The sequence below is a fragment of the Hydra vulgaris genome, chromosome 01 (genome assembly GCF_038396675.1).
Source record: "Hydra vulgaris chromosome 01, alternate assembly HydraT2T_AEP".
NCBI lineage: Eukaryota > Metazoa > Cnidaria > Hydrozoa > Anthoathecata > Hydridae > Hydra > Hydra vulgaris.
This window is the reverse complement of record NC_088920.1, coordinates 33,747,604-33,769,764: the sequence shown is the minus strand read 5'-3', so window position 1 is coordinate 33,769,764 and position 22,161 is coordinate 33,747,604. Positions and strand designations below refer to the sequence as shown.

The window sequence follows — 22,161 nt, the reverse complement described above, 5'->3', positions numbered from 1 at the left end:
TCATAATAACATTTTTATATTATAATTAGTTTAAATTAGTTATCTTTAATTTACTTATAATTTCATTTATCTTTTTAAAAGAATTTTGAATAGTTTTAAATTGAATATAAAGTAGAACAGATTTAACAAAAAAATGTATGTTTTTTTTCTTATTTTTATGAATAAGTCTTGATTTTCAAAGGTTTTTTTCTTACTGTTATAATTTTTGATTTTTGAAAGAATTTTGTTTAGATGACCACTATTATGCAAACTTTCAAGCCAAAAATATCTTTTTGCTTAAAATTTCTAAAAGTTAATGTTAGTTCTCTGAGTCCACTTGCAACAGCTTTTAATAAATGTCACTTAGAATTAGAAAATGTTATAAATAATGTGGATAATGTAGGGTTGTTCGGTATTTCAGAGTTAAAAACTGCAGATGGTTTCAATATTTTAAAGGATAATATGTTAACACTATCTGAAGATTTAATTAAAAAAGCGATACAAAAGTCTCCTTCTCCAGAAGTTATTTTTATATTTGATGATCTTTCGAATGAGTTATGTAAAGTAGCTGATTTAGCAGAGTTTGTACGTGTTGCTCATCCAGTAAAAAGCTTTGAACACGCAGCAGAGAGTACATCTTTTGAAATAGGTGGTTATGTCGAAAAACTAAATACACATTACGATTTATATAATGCACTAAACAATTCTTTCAAGAAATACTCTGAACAACTTGACCCTGTCACAAAAATGGTTGCTTCTTTGTTTTTATTTGATTTTGAGCAAAGTGGAATTCACTTGGATGTAGAAAAGAAAAGGAGAGCTGTTGAAATGCATGAGGCTTCATTAATGTTAGGGGCTCGCTTTACTCAAAATGCTCAAAAACCAAGATTGTTTTCAGTTAGCAAATGGCCAAAAGAAATTCAAATACCTTTTAAGGTAAATAAATCGAACATAATTGTTGATAGTAATTATAGTGAATCAAGTGATCCTAAATTGAGGGAAATCTGTTACAAGGCTTTTATGTCTGAGTGTGAGGAGCAGTCTAACCTTTTAAATGGTTTGTTGTATGCTCGTAAAGAACTTTCTAATGTCTTAGGATTTGAATCATTTCCCCATAGAGTACTTAAGGGAACTTCTGCTGCTAATCCAACTATAGTGCTTGCATTTTTAGAAAAAACACTTGCAATGGTAGAAAAGTATTATCTGAAGGAAATGGGTACTATCTCTGATTACAAAAAGAAAATAAATGGAGTTTCTGACAATCAAGTAAAAGCATGGGACATGCGATACTATACAAGCTTGCTAAGTTCACAAGCATTTAATATTACCTCAAAAACGGTGAGTGAATATTTCTCAGTAGGTGCATGCATGGATGGGCTAAATATTATTTTTACCTCACTGTATGGTGTTTCCTTAAATGTAGTTACTGCTGGACCAGGAGAGTTATGGGCATCTGATGTACAAAAAGTTGAAGTTCGTCATGAAAGTGAAGGAGTATTAGGCTATATTTATTGTGATTTTTTTCAAAGAGCAAACAAATTTCCTCAAGATTGTCATTTTACAATAAAAGGTATATACAATATTTAATTTTGCTGTTTTTTTTTTGTTTTTTTGTTTTTATTCTCTCTTGGTAAATTCATTGTTTGTTTAACTTGCTTATTAGGAGGAAAATTGTTATCTGATGGTACTTATCAGCTTCCAGTTGTGGCAATAATGTGTAATTTTCCTTGCCCTGGTTTACATTCTCCTTCTTTATTAACTCAAGGAAATGTAGAGAATTTGTTTCATGAGATGGGTCATGCAATGCACTCAATGTTAGGACGATCAAGGTATTTCTATTTATGTAAGTTTACGTGTATATATATCTATATATCTATATGTGTGTGTGTGTGTGTGTGTGTGTGTGTGTGTGTGTGTGTGTGTCTGTGTGTGTATATATATATGTGTGTGTGTGTATATATATATATGTATGTATATATATATATATATATATACATTTATGAACGGTAGTATATATATATTAGGGTTATGACTTTTTTTCAACCCCTGCAGTTTGATGAACTTTTGTCTAAAAAGCACAAAATGAACTATTATTGCATATCTTTTGAAAAAAGTTCACCCCACCATTGAAAAATTGATTTTGACACTAGTACTACTATGTAACCCAGTGGGCACAAGACGTATTTTAAACGTCTAAAATATGTATTTATGCATTTTAGTATGTGTTTCAGACATTATAATTAGACGTTGCAATTAAGTGAATAAATTAACATATAATAATAATTAAGTAAATAAATTAACATATAATAATAATTAAATAAAGACATTTTTTATTTATTAAGAAAATAATAGCAAATAAAATTAATAGCATTTCCGGTTTTTAAGAAATGTACCAACTGTTATACCATTTTAGGCATAGCCACAAGTGCAGTAACAATTGGCTTCTTTTTTATTAAAAAAGGTGATTTGATTTTTTTTTATTTTAGGTTCAGATATAAATAAATAAGGTAATAACATAGGGAAATAAAGAACTAGAAAATTTTTTTCATATTATTAAAAGTTCAAAGAAAATTAAATTTTGTTTTAAACAAAAAACAACATAAGAACGATTTTAGGTTCAATAAACTTTAAAAGCAAACAAAGTCTACTCAAGCTTTTTTAATAAGGGTATATATATGTGTGTGTGTGTGTGTGTATATATATATATATATATATATATATATATATATATATATATATATATATATATATATATATATATATATATATATATATATATGTATATACAGGCCTCGGCGGGTAGAGAGAGTTTTAGCTCTCGCTCTTGCCACACTCCATTTAAATGGTTTACGGAGCAATTTACGGCTCTTGCAAAAGTATACTTTTCTCTCTCGATAATATAATTATCATTGTGACAAAAATGAAAAATAAAAATTTATTTTTATTAAAAAAATAAATTATTTGCAAAAAAAAAAAAAAAAGATTGAAATGCACATGTTTTTGATTAGATTGGACTAACTGACAAATATAAAATTATTACACTCTTAATTTTATTGATAAAATATAAAATTATTTAACTAATAAAATATAAAATAATTTTAAATTATTGCATAATAATTTTTATTTTATGTAATGAATTATATATTTTATACATTATTCACTTTTATTGTCAGTTATAATAATTTTTAAAATGCCTGAGTTCTATTACAATAAGAAAATATAAAACATTTTATATAAGTAGCTATATATAGCTTTTTATCAAATTATCTTTATCAAATAAGTAATGTTGTTAATAAATAAATGGATAGCTAGTGTGAAAACCCAAAGATAACACTCATCTTAAAAAAAATGTCATGGTGCAATAAATGATGCTTGTTATGTGTACATTATTGTAATATTAATGTTACAAACATATGCTTGTAACAAGTATAAAACCAAATTTTGTATCTAATAAGCAACTTTTTTAAAGGAATAAACAAGTAGCTCTTGCAAAAACCAAAAGCTCTCATAAGAAGCTGTTTAGAGAAACAGCTTGCATGGCATGCCATGCTTGTTTTGGTAGATTTTTTCTCTACTCTCGCTTATATATATGTGTGTGTGTGTGTGTGTGTGTGTGTGTGTGTGTGTGTGTGTGTGTGTGTGTGTGTGTGTGTGTGTGTGTATATATGTATATATACAGGGTTGTTTTGATTTAAATTAGTTGATTTAAATCAATTTAAATCATGATTTAAATCAGACAAATAAAAATCATGATTTAAATTGAGTTTTTTGATTTTAATTATTTTTAATGATTATTTATTGATTAATCAAATTAAAGTGAATTGCACTAGCTAAATATAACTACTGCATAAACTAGTATTAGTTATAATAGTCAGATAATACATTATAAAATATATATTAGTCATATAAATCATTAAATTTTTAAATTTATTGTAAGATTTTTATCCAAGTAAATTTTTTTTTTCATGCTTTAACTTATTGACTAATTACATTAATTTCTGTTTTTTTTTACTATTTATATAATAAATATAAATATATTCCTTTTAAATAGGAGTATATTCAAATTTTTTAAAATTACAGCATTCATTTATGATTGGTTGTTATTTTTTAGTTGAAAATAAAAATAATATAACTAGAAACAAAAATGTCTGGTGCTGGTAGAAAAGGAGATGCAGTATGGACATGGTTTGAAGAAATACCTGCAAAGTTTGGGAAAAAGGGTAATAAAGCTAAATGCAAAAGCTATGGTTCACAAATGCAAGGTTTGGTGGCTTGAATGAAAAACCACAAAAGTGCTGGTAAATGTAATTTTCTGAAAGATGTTCAAGATGATGAAAACATTATTATTTGTCAAGAAAACTTAGTAAATATCAACCAGACAACTGAAGAACCGCAAACTAGTCAATGTTCTGCTAAGAAAACTGAATCTAGCCAATCTGCTGTAGATAAAAAAAGTTTTTGTGTTAAAATAAAAAGGCACTGACAAGACCAAGCAGTGGCAAGACAGTAACAACTAAGTTGGATTCATACCTTATTAACACCACTAAATCTGAAAAAGAAGCAATTGATGAGCAGATAGCAAGAATGATTTATGCTACTTGCCTTTTAGAATGGTTGACCATCAAGAGTTTATCAAGATAATCCTTTTTTATGGCCAGGATATAGCTCTCTTAATAGAATCAATATTGGTGGAAAACTACTAGATACTGTTCACAAGAATAGTTTAACTAACTGTTCAGGTTTGCTACATGATCAGTCTGTAACCATGAGTATTGATGGGTGGAACAATGTTTATAATGAACCAATAGTTTGTGCAACAGTAACAACAATCAATTGAGATATATATCTTGCGGATACAATTGATAACTCCGGCCATTCACATACTTCTGACTATTTGGTTGACATAACTGTTAATTCTATCAACAAGTGAGAAAAACAATTTGGTTGTAAAGTTCACAGTGTAGTAACTGATAATGCAGCAAATGTGTCAAAAATGAGACAACAATTGGAAACTTGAGATAATATTAATGTTATTACATAAGGATGTTTAGCTCATATTCTTAATCTGTTGGCCCAAGATTTAGGAATTCCAAACACCAAGGAGCAGATTGTTCAAGTTGTTAAATATTTTAGAAACAACCATTTTGCTGCTGCTACATACAAAGCAAAAGTGGGGCTACGACTTATAATGCCCCAAGATGTCAGATGTCAGATAGAACACATTGGCTGATTGTCTTGAATCCTATCTAAAACACTGGTTGATTCTGTTAACTATTTGTGAAGAAAACAGAATGATGTTGTTGCATCATCTGCAGAACAATATTTTCATCATTTGGTCTTGTGCATTCAAACATTAGAAATAGACTCGGAATTGAGAAAGCAGGCAAATTGGTTTTCCTATTCAAATTATTTAATCAAAAAGCATTAGAATCAACGAGTTTAATTGATTGAATCTTTGAAAATTTGTAAATTATCATCATTAAAAAAGATTTTTCAATGTTTTAAATTAATTTAGTTTATATGATTTCATTATATTTTTAAAAACTATTTGATTAAGAGGTTATTTTTCCAAAATATGATTTAAATCAAAAAAATTGATTTTTTTGATTTTTTCAAAAATATCTTGATTTTTATCAACCCTGTATATATATATATCACCCTCCGAATTAGGGTCGGCATTTGGCAATGCCAACCTGTAAGTGTTTGAGGTCGGCAGATAATCGCCGACCTCGTTTCTATGTTTTACGGTAAAACCTTTGTATCAAACAATTGATGCCGACCTTTTTCAAAGATTGAGGTCCGAAAATTATTGCCGACCTTATTTTTCCTAATTCCAAGGGTTATATATATATAACCCTCGGAATTATGCCTTAACTACTGTAAATTTTCACACATTTGTGGAATTTGGTGGCACTATTATAAAAAGAATTCTTTAGAAATGATTGCTTATGCTTTTTTTTAAAAAAGTTTTTTAAAAGGGGGATTTAATGTAACAAATATTTTTTTAAAGGGGGATTTAATGTGAGTCTTTATTAATGAAACACAGTGTTAAATGAAAAAAAAATTTGTTAAGTGATTTTCTACTAATTTATAATTGCTCTGTTCTTTTAAGAACATTGTGTACTCTATTTTGTAGAATACATTTTAAAATTGTTATACTTAATTGTATTTTAACATTCCGTGTAAATATGGAAACTAATAATTTCACTTACTCGTTGAAAAATATACCTATACTAGATAAAAAAAGTTATACTATTTCTTTGATTGAAAAAGTTGAGCATTTTATTAAAAGAATTCATTTAAAAGCCCATTTTTTCTTAAAACAAAATACAAACACAGATGATACATTTGGTAGTTATGGATTTAAAACAAAAAATACTCCACCTTATATACCAGATTTGGAAAATTTTGAAAATGACCTATTGCATTTAATTAAAACAATAAAGTTTCGTTCTACAAAAAATGAATTTCTAACAGAATTAAAGCTAGATGTTAAAAAAATTAGATCAAACCCTAATATTTTGTTTTTTGCTCATAAAAAATAACATTTACCAACTCACAGCAGAAAACTATGAAAAAATTTTATGCAAAAATATTACTAGTTCTTATAAGAAAGCCCCTAAAAATTTAGAAAACGCAATTAATTTAGAAGCGCAAAGTATTGCTAAAAAAATAAACCTTGATAACAGAATTGAATCAACAGCACCTGCCCAAGCTTTCATAACACTATAAGACCATAAACCAAATTTTTAAAACAAACTTCCTTGTTGGTTATTGTTTCCCTCAAAAAGTGAGATTAGACATGTAATGTAATTGAGACATGTAATTAGACGATAATCGAAAATAAAAATGACTGTACATTTATTCAATTTGACATAAATGATTTTTACCCCTCAATAACTGCAGATGTTTTAGATAAAAGAATTGAGTTTGCAAAAAACCACACAGTTATTCCTGAAGAAACAATCTGTATAATAAAACATTGTATAAAAACCTTACTTTATTTTAATAAGGAAACTTGGAAAAAGAAAAACATACATGACTGCTTTGATGTAACAATGGCCAGTTATGAGGGAGCAGAAATTTGTGAATTTGTTGGACTATACATTTTAGATTTATTAAGTAAAATAATCAATATAAATGATTTAGGCCTTTATCGCGACAATGGTTTAATATTAATACATAAAAAATCTGGTATACAGAAGAGGTATTATAAAAATTTTTAAAATTATTGGCTTTCAAATCGAAATAAACATAAATTTAAAAATTTTGAACTTTCTTGATGTCACATTTAACCTCTCTGAAAATTCGTATAAGTCTTTCTAAAAACCAAATGATGAATTATTGTATGTTGATATTAACTCAAATCATCCACCCCAAATTCTAAAACAAATCCCAATTTCAATTAATAACAGGCTAAACCAAAACTCCTCTAATGAAAATGCATTCAATTCCTCTAAACAAATATTGGAAGATGCCCTTAAAAAAAGTGGTTTTGAAAATTTGAACTTAAATTTGACCCTGAAAAAAAGAATACAAAAAAGCGAAATAAAACTAGAAATTTAATTTGGTTCAACCCCCCCATATAGCAAAAATCTTTCCACTAACAAAGGAAAAGTGTTTTTAAAATTGGTCAATAAGCATTTCCCACCCTCTAATAAATTACATAAAATTTTTAATCGAAATACAATTAAAGTTAGCAGTTGTACAAAAAAATGAAAAGAATAATAAAAGGTCACAATAATGTTAAACAAAAAAAAAATCCTAAATGAAAAAACTACAGAAAATTGTAATTGTAAACAAAAAAATAATTGTCCAATGAGTGGAAGTTGTTTATCAAAAAATGTGGTATACAAATGTGTTGTTTTCTCTAAGAATGTACCTGATAAACAATATATTGGTATAAAAGAGGGTGAATGGAAAAAACGTTTTGCCAATCATAAGCAATCTTTTAAGAATAAAAAGTATTCAAAAGACACCAAAATATATATGGGAATTAAAGGATAAAATTATTGATTTTATACTGAACTGATCCATCCTTAAAAATGATCCATCCTTAAAACAGCGACTGCATATAGCAATATGCAGTCGCTGTTTTAAGGATGGATCATTTTTAAACGCTGTTTTAAAGAATGTTTATTAAACAAAAAGTCGGAATTAATTTCTAAATGCAGGCACGAAAATAGGTTTCTCCTAAAAAAACTATAAAAATAAATGAGCTCAAACAATTGTTACATTAAATCCCTCTTTTAAAAAATATTTTTTTGAAAAAGCATAAATAACCATTTCTAAAAAATTCTTTTCATAATAGTGTCAGCAAGTTCCACAAATGTGTGAAAATTTACAGTAGTTAAGGCATTTGTGACTTCCTGTAATCGTGTAAGTTTTATTATTTAATCATTTATTTCTGATCAGTCTTTATTTTTTAAATGACATCAGTTATTCCTACTTTAGATTTTTCAATGTTTAATAAATTATTTTATATATTTTAATTGTTTATGCGACACAAAAATCGCAAAAAGTGACCAACGCAGCCGTCCAGTTACGTAGACCTGGGAGATGTGAAAATAAAAATAGATTGTAGATGGTGTCATTGAATAAAAAATAAAAATCATAAGAAAATATAAAATGTGTGGCAAGGCTTTTGTGAAGTAGAAAAAAAAGAATAGGTGGTAAGGGGGCATGGGGAGAAACAAATAACGCTCTAGTCACTCAGTGTGTAGAACATATGCAACAAAGAACAAATGTTTGATATACTGATTTTAGAGAGTGTTGATATCTACAGGTGTGATGGTGTAGTGCATTAGTATGCACCGTTTGGTTGTCTCGTATGGTCTTGTTATGTTTTCGTTCACTTTCAAATCGGGTGAATAGAAAGCTAAACACACTCACTCCTTGCGCTTATGGGCTAGCACATCAGAGCCAGACGTAAGACCTACAGAATGGATTTCAATTAATCGAATGCACACATTAGTCACCGTAGGCCACAAGCCATCACTCTTAGTCAAAAGAGCTACTGCCCCGTGCTGGTGTGGAATGATGTGCTATGGAGTGAGATTTTAGATCCGAGCACATAGTCAGCAAGCGCTGATCCCGCTGGAAGTGGTTATGGCGCTCAATAACCTAATGGCTACGCTGACACTCACGCACATGATGAACGTGTGCGTGAGTGTCAGCGTAGCCATTAGGTTATTGAGCGCCATAACCACTTCCAGCGGGATAGTCTAATGTCTGTTTTATTGTTGTGGTGTACATTGGTAAAAGTCAGGGCTCACCAGCCACAAAGAATAAATTTGTTTGTTTATGTGACACAATGGTTGCAAAATGTGACCAACGGAGCCGTCCAGTTAGGTAGACCTGGGAGATGTGAAAATAGAAGTAGATTGTAGATGATGTGATTGGGTGAGAATCATAAATGAATGTAAAGACTATTTTGTAGGAGGAATAAAATTTTAGGACTCAGGGATAGGGTGAACAATAGCTCACGCTCTAGTCATCCTTAACAAAGGATAAAACAATGGACTATGAGTAAATACGTCAATATAGATCCGCTGGTTTATTAACGGCAACCATGGCTAAAATTATCGCACCATACAAAAATAAAATAAAATAAGTAGATAACAAAATATTAAGTAAAATGATAAAAAAATGATAGTACGGGCAATATAAAAAGAAAAAATAGGCTAATAAATGTGCTACTATTTATGTTTTAAACTCTAAATATAACTATAATAATAATAGAGTAAACTCTTTTAATATGTTTAATAAATTATTTTTTTAAATTTATTATTATTATTCAAAAACTCTTTATTTACATTTACTGCTTATTTTAAGTTAGAAAAGTTACAAAAATCTTTGCACATTAAACAATATACTTCAAAATAAGTTATTGATGTTTTTATATTAAATAATTAAAAATACTTTCGGTAAGGGATAAGTATTCATTAACTACATCAACAAAATAGGGGGAGAAAAGGGCTTTAAACTTGACAATTGTTGACAAGGGGGTGGGGAGATCAAGAAAAGTTGACATCTACATTTTCCTTTATTTAAATAAATTTAATTACTTAGAAAAAGGAAAAAAAAAAGATTTTTTTTCAATTTTAGTTTTATTGGGGAGTTGGAGTAGGGGTAAATTAAATGTAGAAATAATTTTATAGCAGCAGTCTCTGGATGTTTGACAAGTTGTTGACAAAAAGGAGGGTGGTAAAAATTGCCAAAAAATTGTTGGCATAGTTAATGGACAGCCCCTAAACTAAGTTTACTGTTAAAGAAAATAACATAAACAAGAAAAAAACATAGGCATGAAAATAACATAAACACAAATGAAACTTGTAATAAAACATATCATTTATAATAATACGTGTATCATTTATAATACATGTGTAAAACATAAAAGATGATAATGAAATATACATAAATTTTTAGAGAATTTTTCTATTTTATTTACAAATGCCAAAATTTTATTAAAAAAAAAAAATATATATTTATAAATACAAAAATTAATTTTTTTTTAATTTACAAATACAAAATTACATAAATTTTAAACTTAAAAATTGTAAAAAAAAAAAAATTAATCTTTGTATTATAGGTTTTCTTAATTTTAATACTTTAACAGTCATAGCGCAGTGGTTAGTGTGCTTGCCTCAGAAGCTAGAGATCTGTGATTCAATGCCACCTCTGGTCAAGTTTTATAACGCTAAGAAAAGAGCGTGAACTTCCTTTCACATGCTCTTTCGCTGTGCTCTGTGGTAAGACCGTTCTTATGGTCTTATCACAGGGACACATAAAATATAAAATATAAAAAAAATTAATAAATGCGCCAAATTACAAAAGAAAACTTCAAGTATGTTTGTCAAAAATTTAATACTTTAAGTGTTTTTTTTTTGTTTTTTATAATTTAAAAATGAAAATAAAAATAAAAAAAGACAATATATGTAAATAATCATTTAAATCTTTTAAAACTGTGTTTAAAAGCAATGTACACAATTAAAATAGATCAAAGTATCAAATTCGTTTATTCAAATTTTAATAGCAAACAATTGCTTTTGTTCTTGTCCCCTCTATATCACACTACTCCTACTCCTACTATATCACACAAAGATGAGAAGCAATTTAAATATGAAAACTTAAGAAGATTGTAGAATTTTTAAGAAGGCTTGAGAACTTGAGAAGAGTGAAACAAGTTGAATAATTATAATTAAACATTTTTCAAATATAAAAATATTCCTTCTATGAATATAATTCACCAAATGAAAAGTTATTTCAAAAATGTTTATGTATCTAAAAAATGTCAAATTTTTCTATTTATGTGAAGCCTTAATTTGCTCGTATCTTTTGAGTTAAAAAACCGCCAAATTTAAATTTAAATGCAATGATTTTCTTTTGCGCTGTATTAAATTTTTTCCTGGATAACACCCTGCGTATATATATATATATATATATATATATATATATATACACACACACATGTATATATATATATATATTTATATATATATATATATATATATATATATATATATATATATATATATATATATATACACACACACATGTATATATATTTAATTTGTTTTAATAAATTTTTTAATTAAATAGTTATAATAAAAAATATTAAATTGTTTTGTATTAAAGATAATTTTATTTTGTCACCATCAAAACTTTTAAAACCTTTATCAAAAGCATCATTTGTTTTTAAACCCTATAGAATTGAATGGATCCTAATATATTGGATGGAGCCTAATATATTTGATCGGAGAGTATTGGAGGTGTAACAGATTTAAAATCAAATTCATCAAAACAGAATCATCAAATTGCAAAATAAATATATATTAAAGTTGTTACGTAGCTTCGACTCCTACTCTAAAAGTTCAGAAGCTTCTATTGATTTTCTCCAATAGTTTTAAATTGGAAGTGACGGTTGTGATTGCAGCGCTTTCCATTAAATTTGTGATGATTCAAGACAATTTTGTTTTAATATTAAAATGTTTAACTAAAATGTTTATTAAAAGTTGTGAATTGAATATCTTAGTTTAAACCTCCGGCTTCGACAAATTGCTGTTACATCTCTGATAAATATAAAATTATTTTCATATTTATCTTTCTGTTACATCGCTAATATGAAAATGTGAGAATGAACTCGACTAATAACATATAATCTCTTTTCTTTTTATTAGTAATTTTCTTCTTTTTTTTGTGGATAAAATATAATATTTGTGGGTGTATACAATATATCTGGTAAATTTGGCCAGGAATTTATACTTGGCATCCAGTTGTATATGAAATGTTGTATAAGTCATAATGAAGTATACTTCTAATTTCTAGGTGTTAAACAATCAATTACTGGTGAGACTAAATTTGCAAAACCATGCATGAATAAGTTGTTTTTAAAATATTCCTAAAAATTTAAAAACGTTTTCTAAGTTTAAGTCAATTTACAACTTGTTATGAGAATTTTTATTAAGTTTTAACAAATTTCTATAAATGATTTAGTTTAAAATTGAGCTATTATTTAGTTGTTCACTTTTAACTGTTCATAATAAACTTCTAACTTTATCATTGTACTAATGTTTATATATGTACCAATGTTTATTGTAAGTTGGCTGTTTTAAGATTGAAGAGCTCAATTCAAATGTTTGTTAGTACTTTTTAAGTTCATACTCCTGTCCAGTTGTGTCTAGTTTTAAAAGGTTTCCATAATGCTCTTTTTTATTTAAGCATGACATGGAAAAATTAAAGAATCTTTTATACAACCAGGCATTCAACTGTAGTTCAGATCAGGAATGAGTGTTTTCATTGTGATAGCACCACTAGGAAGAAAACTAAGCTTTTGAGCTCTTTCTACCCTTACCCACAATAAAATTTGGTGCTTTATATGAGAGTTTTCCTTCTCTCAGATTGTTACTTTTACTATGACTAAAACATTTTGCCCCAATATAGGATTAGTTTAGTGTCATTATCAGGACATATTGAATGTTGTGTATATGTTATTACTTTGAAGAAAAATAAGTAACATTTTCATGGTTCAAAGTGAATATTTTGTGAACTTTTTTCTCATTAGAAATTTTAAAGTTCACAATTCTGCAAAAAATATTTTAAAATCTCACAAATGATAATTAAGGTTTTGTTTAATGTTTTCCTGAAGTTTTGAAAAACCTTCATTTTGAATATTTTGTGTAAAACTAGTTCATAAAAATGGAGTGTAATTTTGTAGACATTTAAGTACACCTTGTTATGATTTGTATAATGAACTTGAAATAAATAAACATTTTGTTTTTGTCTAGGTTCATAGGTTTTCCTTTTAAATTATTTATTTGAAGTCTAACTATTTGTGTGTGTGTGTGTGTGTGTGTGTGTGTGTGTGTGTGTGTGTGTGTGTGTGTGTGTGTGTGTGTGTGTGTGTGTGTGTGTGTGTAAATGAACTTATATCTTAAAACATATCTAAATGTATATCTTAAAACATATGTATGTGAACTTATATCTTTTTGTTTATTTTATATACAATAACTTAGATTTCATCATGTTACGGGGACAAGATGCCCTACAGATTTTGCTGAAGTTCCCTCAATATTAATGGAATATTTTGCAACAGATAAAAGAATTCTTCCTCTATATGCAAAGCATTACAAAACTGGTCAATCATTACCAGAAGAAATTATTGATGGTACATTTTAAAACTCAGATGGTTTAAAAACCAAGTTAACTTTTTTATTTATTTGTTTAAAGTTACACTTGAAAAATAAAATGTGTATTTTTATTTTAGCACTAAATTCTTCAAAGAAACAGTTTCCTGCAATTGACTTGCACACTCAAACCTTTTATTCAATTGTTGATCAAAAGATTCATAGCATGTACAATAACCAATGTTCAACTATGAAACTAGTTGATTCTTTACATAAGGAATACTCGCCAATTACTTATGTACCAGGTATTTATAATTAAATAAAGGTATATATAATTAAATATAGGTATTTATACCAGGTATTTATAATTAAATATAGGTATTTATAATTAAGTATAGGTATTTATACCAGGTATTTATAATTAAATATAATAAGAATTGTTAATAAATATTAAAAAGTTATTTCTATTATTATTCTTCAATAAAGTAATCATAAATAAATATAACTTGATAAACTATTTTTATGTTGTAAAATCTTTTTTTGTAGTAAAATTTTGTTTTGTCTTTTTGTTTTTTATAAGTTTAGTTAAAACAATTTAAATCAAAGTCGAAATTAAAAATGTTTTTTGTATAATTTATGTCTTTATGCTTCGAAACATTTTTGTTCCTAGTTTTGTTCAAAGATCCATATTTAATTAGATAAATATAAAAAGAGAAAAAATAAAACTGTATCAAATGTATCAACTATAAAAATGTATCAATTAACGCAGATTTAAATTAGTTATGAATATTATAAATTCATTAAATGAATAATTTAATAGTTAAGAATAAACCCAACCTAGTTGAATTATTATAAGAATAAACATACCCTTGTACAGCAATTATCTTTTTCCGGATATTTCTGGAATTCCGGATATTTTTGCACATTTTTATTTTTTCCGGATATCCAAATAGTTTTCTGGAAATACAAGTTAAAAATATTTTTTTTTGTCATCAAATAATTAAAACACTAAAGGTATCGTTCGTCAATTACTTTATGCTATATTTTACTTAGTTAAGGCATTATTTTACAAATATTTTTTCTTTTTTGTATGCGAATATTTATTAATAAAGAGATTTCTAAGTGCCGAAACAAATTATTGTAATTCCTCAGTTTTACCTGAATAAAAATGTGTGGGCAAAATCGCTAAAAATTTGCCTGAAGCTGAGGAATTACTCAAAAAATGCTGAGTAAAAGCAATTGCTTTTTATTCAACCAGTCTATTAAAAAATGTATGTAAGTATTTAAATTAAAAATTAGTTTTGTGTTAATTAAAATTGCCAAATCAATTTATTTATTGAGATAATAATAAAAAAGCATTTAATGTTTTGCCATATATTTCTGCAGTATTTATGTGAAAAAAAAATCTAAGATTTTTTTAATTAAAAAAAAACAAGCTTACCATCAAAGTCAAAACTTACCTTCAAGAAAAAAAAATGGTGTTAAAAATTATTTATTAAAAAGTTTTTTGCTTATGTTTTGATAAATACTTTGTTTTGGAACGTTTAAATATGAAACTTATTTTTTAAGGATTATTTAAGATATGTAAACACTCAGCACTTAGAGATCACTCTAATTATTTAAACTATTTCTCCTAAAAATCTAGTTTATTTAATTTATAAACTCTATTCAAGTAAGCATTAAAATACTTTTCTTTTATGTAGAAGAATACCTGCCAAAAATTTTCTTTTCAAGCACATGAGATATTCTTAAATACACAAAAAGTGTTTTTATTCCCAGATTTTTCCGGATGTTTTAAAAATATTTTTCTGGATTTTTTTTGGATACTATAATGAATAAATTTTCCGGATATTTTAAATATGACCAGATCTATGCTTGTATTTAAACAAAAATATAACTTATTTGTTGAAAGTAAACATACTCTAGTGTTATTGGTTGAAAGTAAACATACTCTAGTGCTATTGGTTGAAAGTAAACATACTCTAGTGCTATTTGTTGAAAGTAAACATACTCTAGTGTTATTGGTTGAAAGTAAACATACTCTAGTGCTATTGGTTGAAAGTAAACATACTCTAGTGTTATTGGTTGAAAGTAAACATACTCTAGTGCTATGAGTTGAAAGTAAACATACTCTAGTGTTATTAGTTGAAAATAAACATACTCTAGTGCTATTGGTTGAAAGTAAACATACTCTAGTGCTATTGGTTGAAAGTAAACATACTCTAGTGCTATTGGTTGAAAGTAAACATACTCTAGTGTTATTGGTTGAAAGTAAACATACTCTAGTGCTATTGGTTGAAAGTAGACATACTCTAGTGCTTAAGAATTTTTAGCTATTTTATTTTTGTTTGGAGGTTGCAATGATCTAAAAGTTGCAAAGTTCACCAGACCTACTTGCTCTTTGTGAAACTAATTTGAGTTCGGCTGACTCATCTTGTGATCTTAGTGTTGATGGTTATCTTACTTTACTTCATAAAGACTCCAACAGTCATATGCTTAGCCTGGGCACTTACATTCATAAGAGTTCACTCTTTATGAATGTAAGTGCCTGGAAACTAGGTTTGAATCCACAGACTATTCTTTCATGTGCTTTTGTTTAGCACCACTTCACTCTATCGTCTTTCTCTTTGTTCTATATTGCTCTCCTTCATCTTAAGACTGCATACTTTTTGATGTTATTTCTAATTGACCAAGCCCTCTCTCTTTATCCATCAGCTAATATAGTTGTTGTCGGTGACTTTAATGCTCACCACTCTGAATGGCTTGGCTCTAGTGTCAGTGATTCTGCAGGCATTAAAGCCCACAACTTTTGCCTTTCTCAATCCCTAACTCAAATAGTCAACTTTCCAACTCGCTTTCTCCAGAAGTTACGAGAGCTTTAGGCTCTCGTAACTTCTGGAGAATCTTTAACAGTCTATATTAAGGGCAAGTCTGTTATTCCAGCTCTCTTGTATGATTCAGACTTTGTTACCTCACCTAAAAACAAAGCTGAATTATTTGCTAAGAACTTTACCAACTAAGAAAAAACAAAAAACTGTAGAACTTAGAAAAATATTCTAGTTCTACAGTTGATTTGCTAACAGTAATAATCGATAGGTTTTATCATGCATTATATAGATATGAAGAGGTTAAGGCTATCGCTCTTGACATTTTTAAAGCTTTTGATAAAGTTTGGCATGCTGGTCTTCTCCATAAGCTTTCTTCTTACTGTGTATCAGGTAACATTTTTAAGATTATTGAATCATTCCTTACCAATCATAGTATTAAAGTTGTTCTCAATGGACAGCACTGTTCTTCATAACTTTAGACAAGGTGCAAAAACACATTGTAAACATAGTTGGACCTGCTCTTGCATCCAACCTCCAACCATTATCACTTGTCATTCTATTAAGTCTCATCAATTTACTGTGACTGTTCCTAAGTGTTTTAAAAATTCTTATTCGTCCAGTTTTTTTCTCGAACATCAGTTCTTTGAGATTTGCTTCCTTCATCTTGTTTTCCTGATTCATATAATTTGCAATATTTTAAGTCGTCTGTCAATCATTATCTTGCTCTATAAACTTCATCTTTTCTCTTCCAGTAACTTCCAACTCTAAAAGCTTGCAGCCTTGTTGGAAGTGAAGATGTTGAAAAAAGAACTTTCTGGTAAACAGAAACTACTGATTATAATTTCAGTAAAACAACTTTGTTGCTGATACATGTAACAAAGCTATGGCAGCTTTATGTTTCTGCCAGACATCTATCTGTTGTTACCAATCAACCGATAACTACTACAACAGAAACATCTGCTTTTAGCAGCAATCTGAATACTTTCAAATTTTTGGCTTGTACAGCCATACAATGGCTTCTACAAGCCAAAGATTTGTTTGTAGCAGCATGTTGCTTCTACTAGCAACGCTAATACCACATTATTCCAAAAAATATCTCTATAGTTTAATATTCCAATAACAAAGCAGGCACTGCAAAAGAAACTATCAAGTCAGAGTCAATTCTCTCTCTCTATATATATATGTATATATATAAAGTCTCCCTTTAAGTCACTCTGAGTAAAAATGAGCTAACTTCATAGAAAAAAGGTAAGGCTCAAAATGACAAACTTTAAAAACCATGAATATTAGTGAATGATAGATTTAGAGAACTTGGTGATGATGATGTTTTTTTGTATTTTATAGTTTTTGGTACTTTAGTCGTTTTTAAATTTGTTAAAGAACTTGACTCAAATCACAGATAGTACTCAGTACATTATTTAATAAAATATATAAAGTTTTAGAAAAATAATTCTATTAACTGGTGGTATGCCTGGTTTGAATGCTGCTTATGTGCAGTATGTGCAATGAGGAGGCAGACAGAAAAATCACATCATTTATTTTTGCAATATTAATCAATTCAATACTTTTAGTGTGAGTTTTATCTAAAATGTTATCCATGCAAATGATTACTTAAAATGTTATCTATGCAAATGATTACTTAAAATATTATCTATTTAAATGATTATCTAAAATGTTATCTATGCAAATGATTATCTGAAATGTTATCTTTGTAAATGATTATCTAAAATGTTATCAATGTAAATGATTATCTAAAATGTTAAAACTTGTTTTTCTAAAATGATAAGTAGAGCTGGTAAGCTTTTATTGGCCTCTGAATACTGACCTAATTTTTTTAACTAAACAAACAATTTTTTTTTTGTATCCGTCCAATTAAGTCCAGGCACCTGGTGATCCTCCACTTATTAATCTTGGCTTCATTTGTTTAAGAAAAAGATTATCATGGGCAGCATTGTAACTCCCACTTGCTGATAAACAAAAAACTGCAGCGAATAACTTTGATCCTATCAGCTTACGTTTTTAACTTCCAGCTCATAACAAGCTCATAATCATTCAGTCAGGTTCTGAAAAGCATCTTTTCTATGTTTGCATAAAGTGCATAAGGAGTTTATTTTACACAATAATATTTCTGTTAGTCTGTTATACATTCAAGTTGACAAAAAGTAATAATATCAGTTTATTTTGAGTACATTGTATCTATATTGTAAATAATCATTTACGTTAAATCTTTTCACACGCTTTTTTAATATTAAAATTATTTAAAAAAAGTTTTATTCTCTGTTCAAGGGTAGTTTATGGTACACACAATATACTTCAACAAACATCAAATCGATAAGCATAGAGTTTAAGTGCCATGCCACAATCATTTCTTTTACGTGATAAATGGTGACATTTAGCATGGCACACAAAACAATAAAAAATATATACAGGGGGAGGGGGTGCAAAAAAAAAAAGCCACACTCAATTTTTTGATTAAAAAAAAAACAAAAAATGTCTTAAACTCATATAATAAAAGTAATTTTTAAAGAAATATATATAATATTATTGTACATTACATGTAATGAAAAGAAATTAGGATTTGTAAAGAATTTTTTAAGTTTTATCTGTATTAGTATTTAATTGGCCATCCTTTGTTTCTTATGACTTCTGCGCATCTAGAAGCATACTATCTACGAGTCTTTTTAATAAGTCATTTGGTAAAGCATTCCAACAAGCAAGAAGAATTTGAAACAGTTCATCTTCATTTGTTGCCCGGCGATCTTGCAATTTTCTATCCAATATAGACCAAAGATTTTTTATTGGATTTAAATCAGGAGACTGCTGGCCAAGACATAACTGGTATCAATTTCGATTCCAGATATCTTTTATTCAACCGTGCCATATGTTTGGGATTGTTATCTTGCTGAAAGATGTAGTCATTATTAGAGAAAAGTTCTTCTATACTTGTTCCAAGTTGATAAACTATGATTTTGTGATACAAATGCTGGTCCATGGTACCCTCCGCCCGGTAAAGTTTTTCAATTTTGTGTGCACTAAAACAACCCCAAATATTTTTCTTTTTATCATGTTTAATGGTTGCCTTGCATGTTTGGGGGTTAAATTTTTCTCCAAATAATTTTCCGCAGTGAGATCGACCATTACAAAACATAAAAGGAGACTCATCGCTCCAAATAACTTTAGCCCATTGCTTACATGTTCAATCTTTGTGCTCAATGCACCACTTTAATTACTTTAAACCGAACATCTCATGTAGACATACGAGACACCCCGTGTTAAATAGGAATATAGGCGTTCCAAATTGACACTGGAAATTAAAAAAAGCCTGATCACTCATGCTAATAAAAATATCACCTTGAAAGAACATATTGAATAGGTTACATTAACCCAACAAATTCAAGTTTTAAATAGTACCATGATGCGGACTCTTAATTCTATTTCACCTTGAAAAAAATAACATAGGTTCCAGAGTGTCGGACCGCCTTAGAACCGTTGAAAAGCGAGCTGACTATGCAGCGTGCTCCCAAACACTTAAAGTTTTGAATAAACATAGGAATTTTATCCTAGTTAGGTTTTCAGTTGTGACAAGGCTGATTAGGGCAAAGAGCGCTATGGGTAAATTACAGACAGGTTTCAAGAAATAACAGTCGAACATGGCGGAGCATTTAATCGAAAAGTGCGATAGTTATGTTTATTTTTGAGTTTCGAATTTTTCTTTTGATTTTTTTTTTTAGTGTAATGATGAATTTGATTGCTACGAATATGTATAATTGATTACACTTATAAAACCCTGTTCTATATTAGTTAAATACAATTCAAGCTTCAGAATATCACATGAAATAGTAAATCACTACATATAATATTACACTGTAAAATTTTAGCAAAGTTCATTCTAAGTTATGTTTACTTCGCTAAGTCAACTATGTTTACTTCGCTAAGTATACTTTAGGTGTCCTCTAATAAATTTAATATTTTTTTAAAAAAAACTAAGAAGTTGAATTAACATAAAACGTTTAAATCTAATTTAATCATCCACTTTTTAGATTTACTTTGTAATTATGTAATTTTTTAAAAGTTTTAAGTCCAATTTTTTTTTTTTTTTTTTTATGTTTAATTTATTTATATTAGGAGCTGCATGGCATCTTCGCTTTAGTCATTTCCACAGTTACGGTGCAAAATATTACGCATATGTTTGGTCTAAAGCTATTGCTTCTCAAATTTGGTTCAATTGTTTTGAACATAATCCGTTATCACGGGTTACTGGCGAAAAATACAGAGAGACTATGTTGAGACATGGCGGCGGTAGACCTCCTCATGAAATGGTTGAAGATATGATAGGCAAAAAGGTTTCAACAAAAGATTTAGTTAACTCCCTCGAAACTGACTTATATTCTTTCTATTAGTTATTGCGTAAAAATCAATTAGGTTTTAAAAAAGTGCTATTTAAAATATATTTAATATTTTTAAATATTATATGCCAAATTATTTTTTGTGGAAGATTGTTATGCTAGATGAATGGTTGGAGTCAGCCTGTTCTTTACTTGTTATCAGACTTAAGTAAGGTTGGAAGGTCGTTATGATTTAAAGTTAAATCAAGATAATTAGCGACTTTAATATTGCAATTAATAAAGATATGGAAAGGGGTCGTCCATAAAGTTATTGTTTTTCTTGCTTATTACAAATAACAAGTACTTGTTAATTACGAAATATTTTTAAATAAATAACAATTTAAAAATAATAGTAATAAAACCGTACCGTCTCATCGTTGTCCTTAATTCGCCAGCTAACCAATAAAAAGTTAATTTTCTGACTAAAGATCCTAGCTTGCCAACATAAAAGGATTTATGGTGTAGGGGAGGGGGCTATAGTGTCCCTCTACCCACACACATACCACCCCTCACACACCGGTCCTGAATAAGGCGGGCGTGTATTTTAGGCAATCCCTTTTATGAGTCCTCATTACTTTTATTTTATTACCTCGTTACTCATTAAAATGAATACATATAGATATATTTATATAAATGAAGACACATATGTCTTTAAATTTGGGATTCGGTGCCAAAACCGTGGACTTTGGGGTCTTCTAAAGTATCTTAGGGAAATTAGGGAAACGAGGGGGGGGGGTAATAGTACGTATAGTAAAATATAGTCGAATGGAAGCAAAACTGTAAAATCATTTGGTTTTCCTTACAATCATTAGGGTGGTACAATAAAAATAATCAAAGTCTAGAATCGAAATATTTTTAAAAGACAGAAAAAAAAAATCATCCACAAAACTAACAGAAAAAATCCAATTTCACAATGCTACCAAAAGCTAAGATAGCAAAGTTGTTTTCTCAAACCCCTGCCAAGAAACTTTTTGTAAAATAGAAATCTGAGACTTGTTTTTACCAAAGCACATTAAAATTGTAATGTTGACTAGTGGAAAAACGTCCTTTTTGTCATGAATCGAAATGGAACCTCATTAAAAGTGAAGACAAGAAGCGAGTTTGGAGACCAAATAACACAAGATACAAATAGTGTTAAGTGCCCTAAACCATAGAACTTCTTCAATGGTTTAGTTTCTTAGCCCTAAGAACTGTTCTCATACAAAATGAATGGGGTTGAGTCGATGCCTTAAACAACAAGTTGGCCATCATTAAAGAACAAGAGAAAGTTATTCACTATATGTATTCAGAGAGTTATGATGTATGGGATAAAACATGAAGGTTAATATCGTTCATTTTTAAAGA

General features: G+C 28.4%; 1 protein-coding gene across 1 annotated transcript; it reads left to right on the top strand.

Moving 5' to 3' along the window:
- Positions 1 to 200: 200 nt before the first annotated feature.
- On the top strand, positions 201 to 20,926 carry LOC100203118 (mitochondrial intermediate peptidase). Its single transcript, XM_065787954.1, has 5 exons — positions 201 to 1,549; positions 1,643 to 1,808; positions 13,494 to 13,645; positions 13,745 to 13,909; positions 20,558 to 20,926. Exons 1-5 carry the CDS (start codon positions 232 to 234, stop codon positions 20,830 to 20,832), a joined length of 2,076 nt encoding a protein of 691 aa, XP_065644026.1. The 5' UTR covers positions 201 to 231; the 3' UTR covers positions 20,833 to 20,926.
- Positions 20,927 to 22,161: the final 1,235 nt, after the last annotated feature.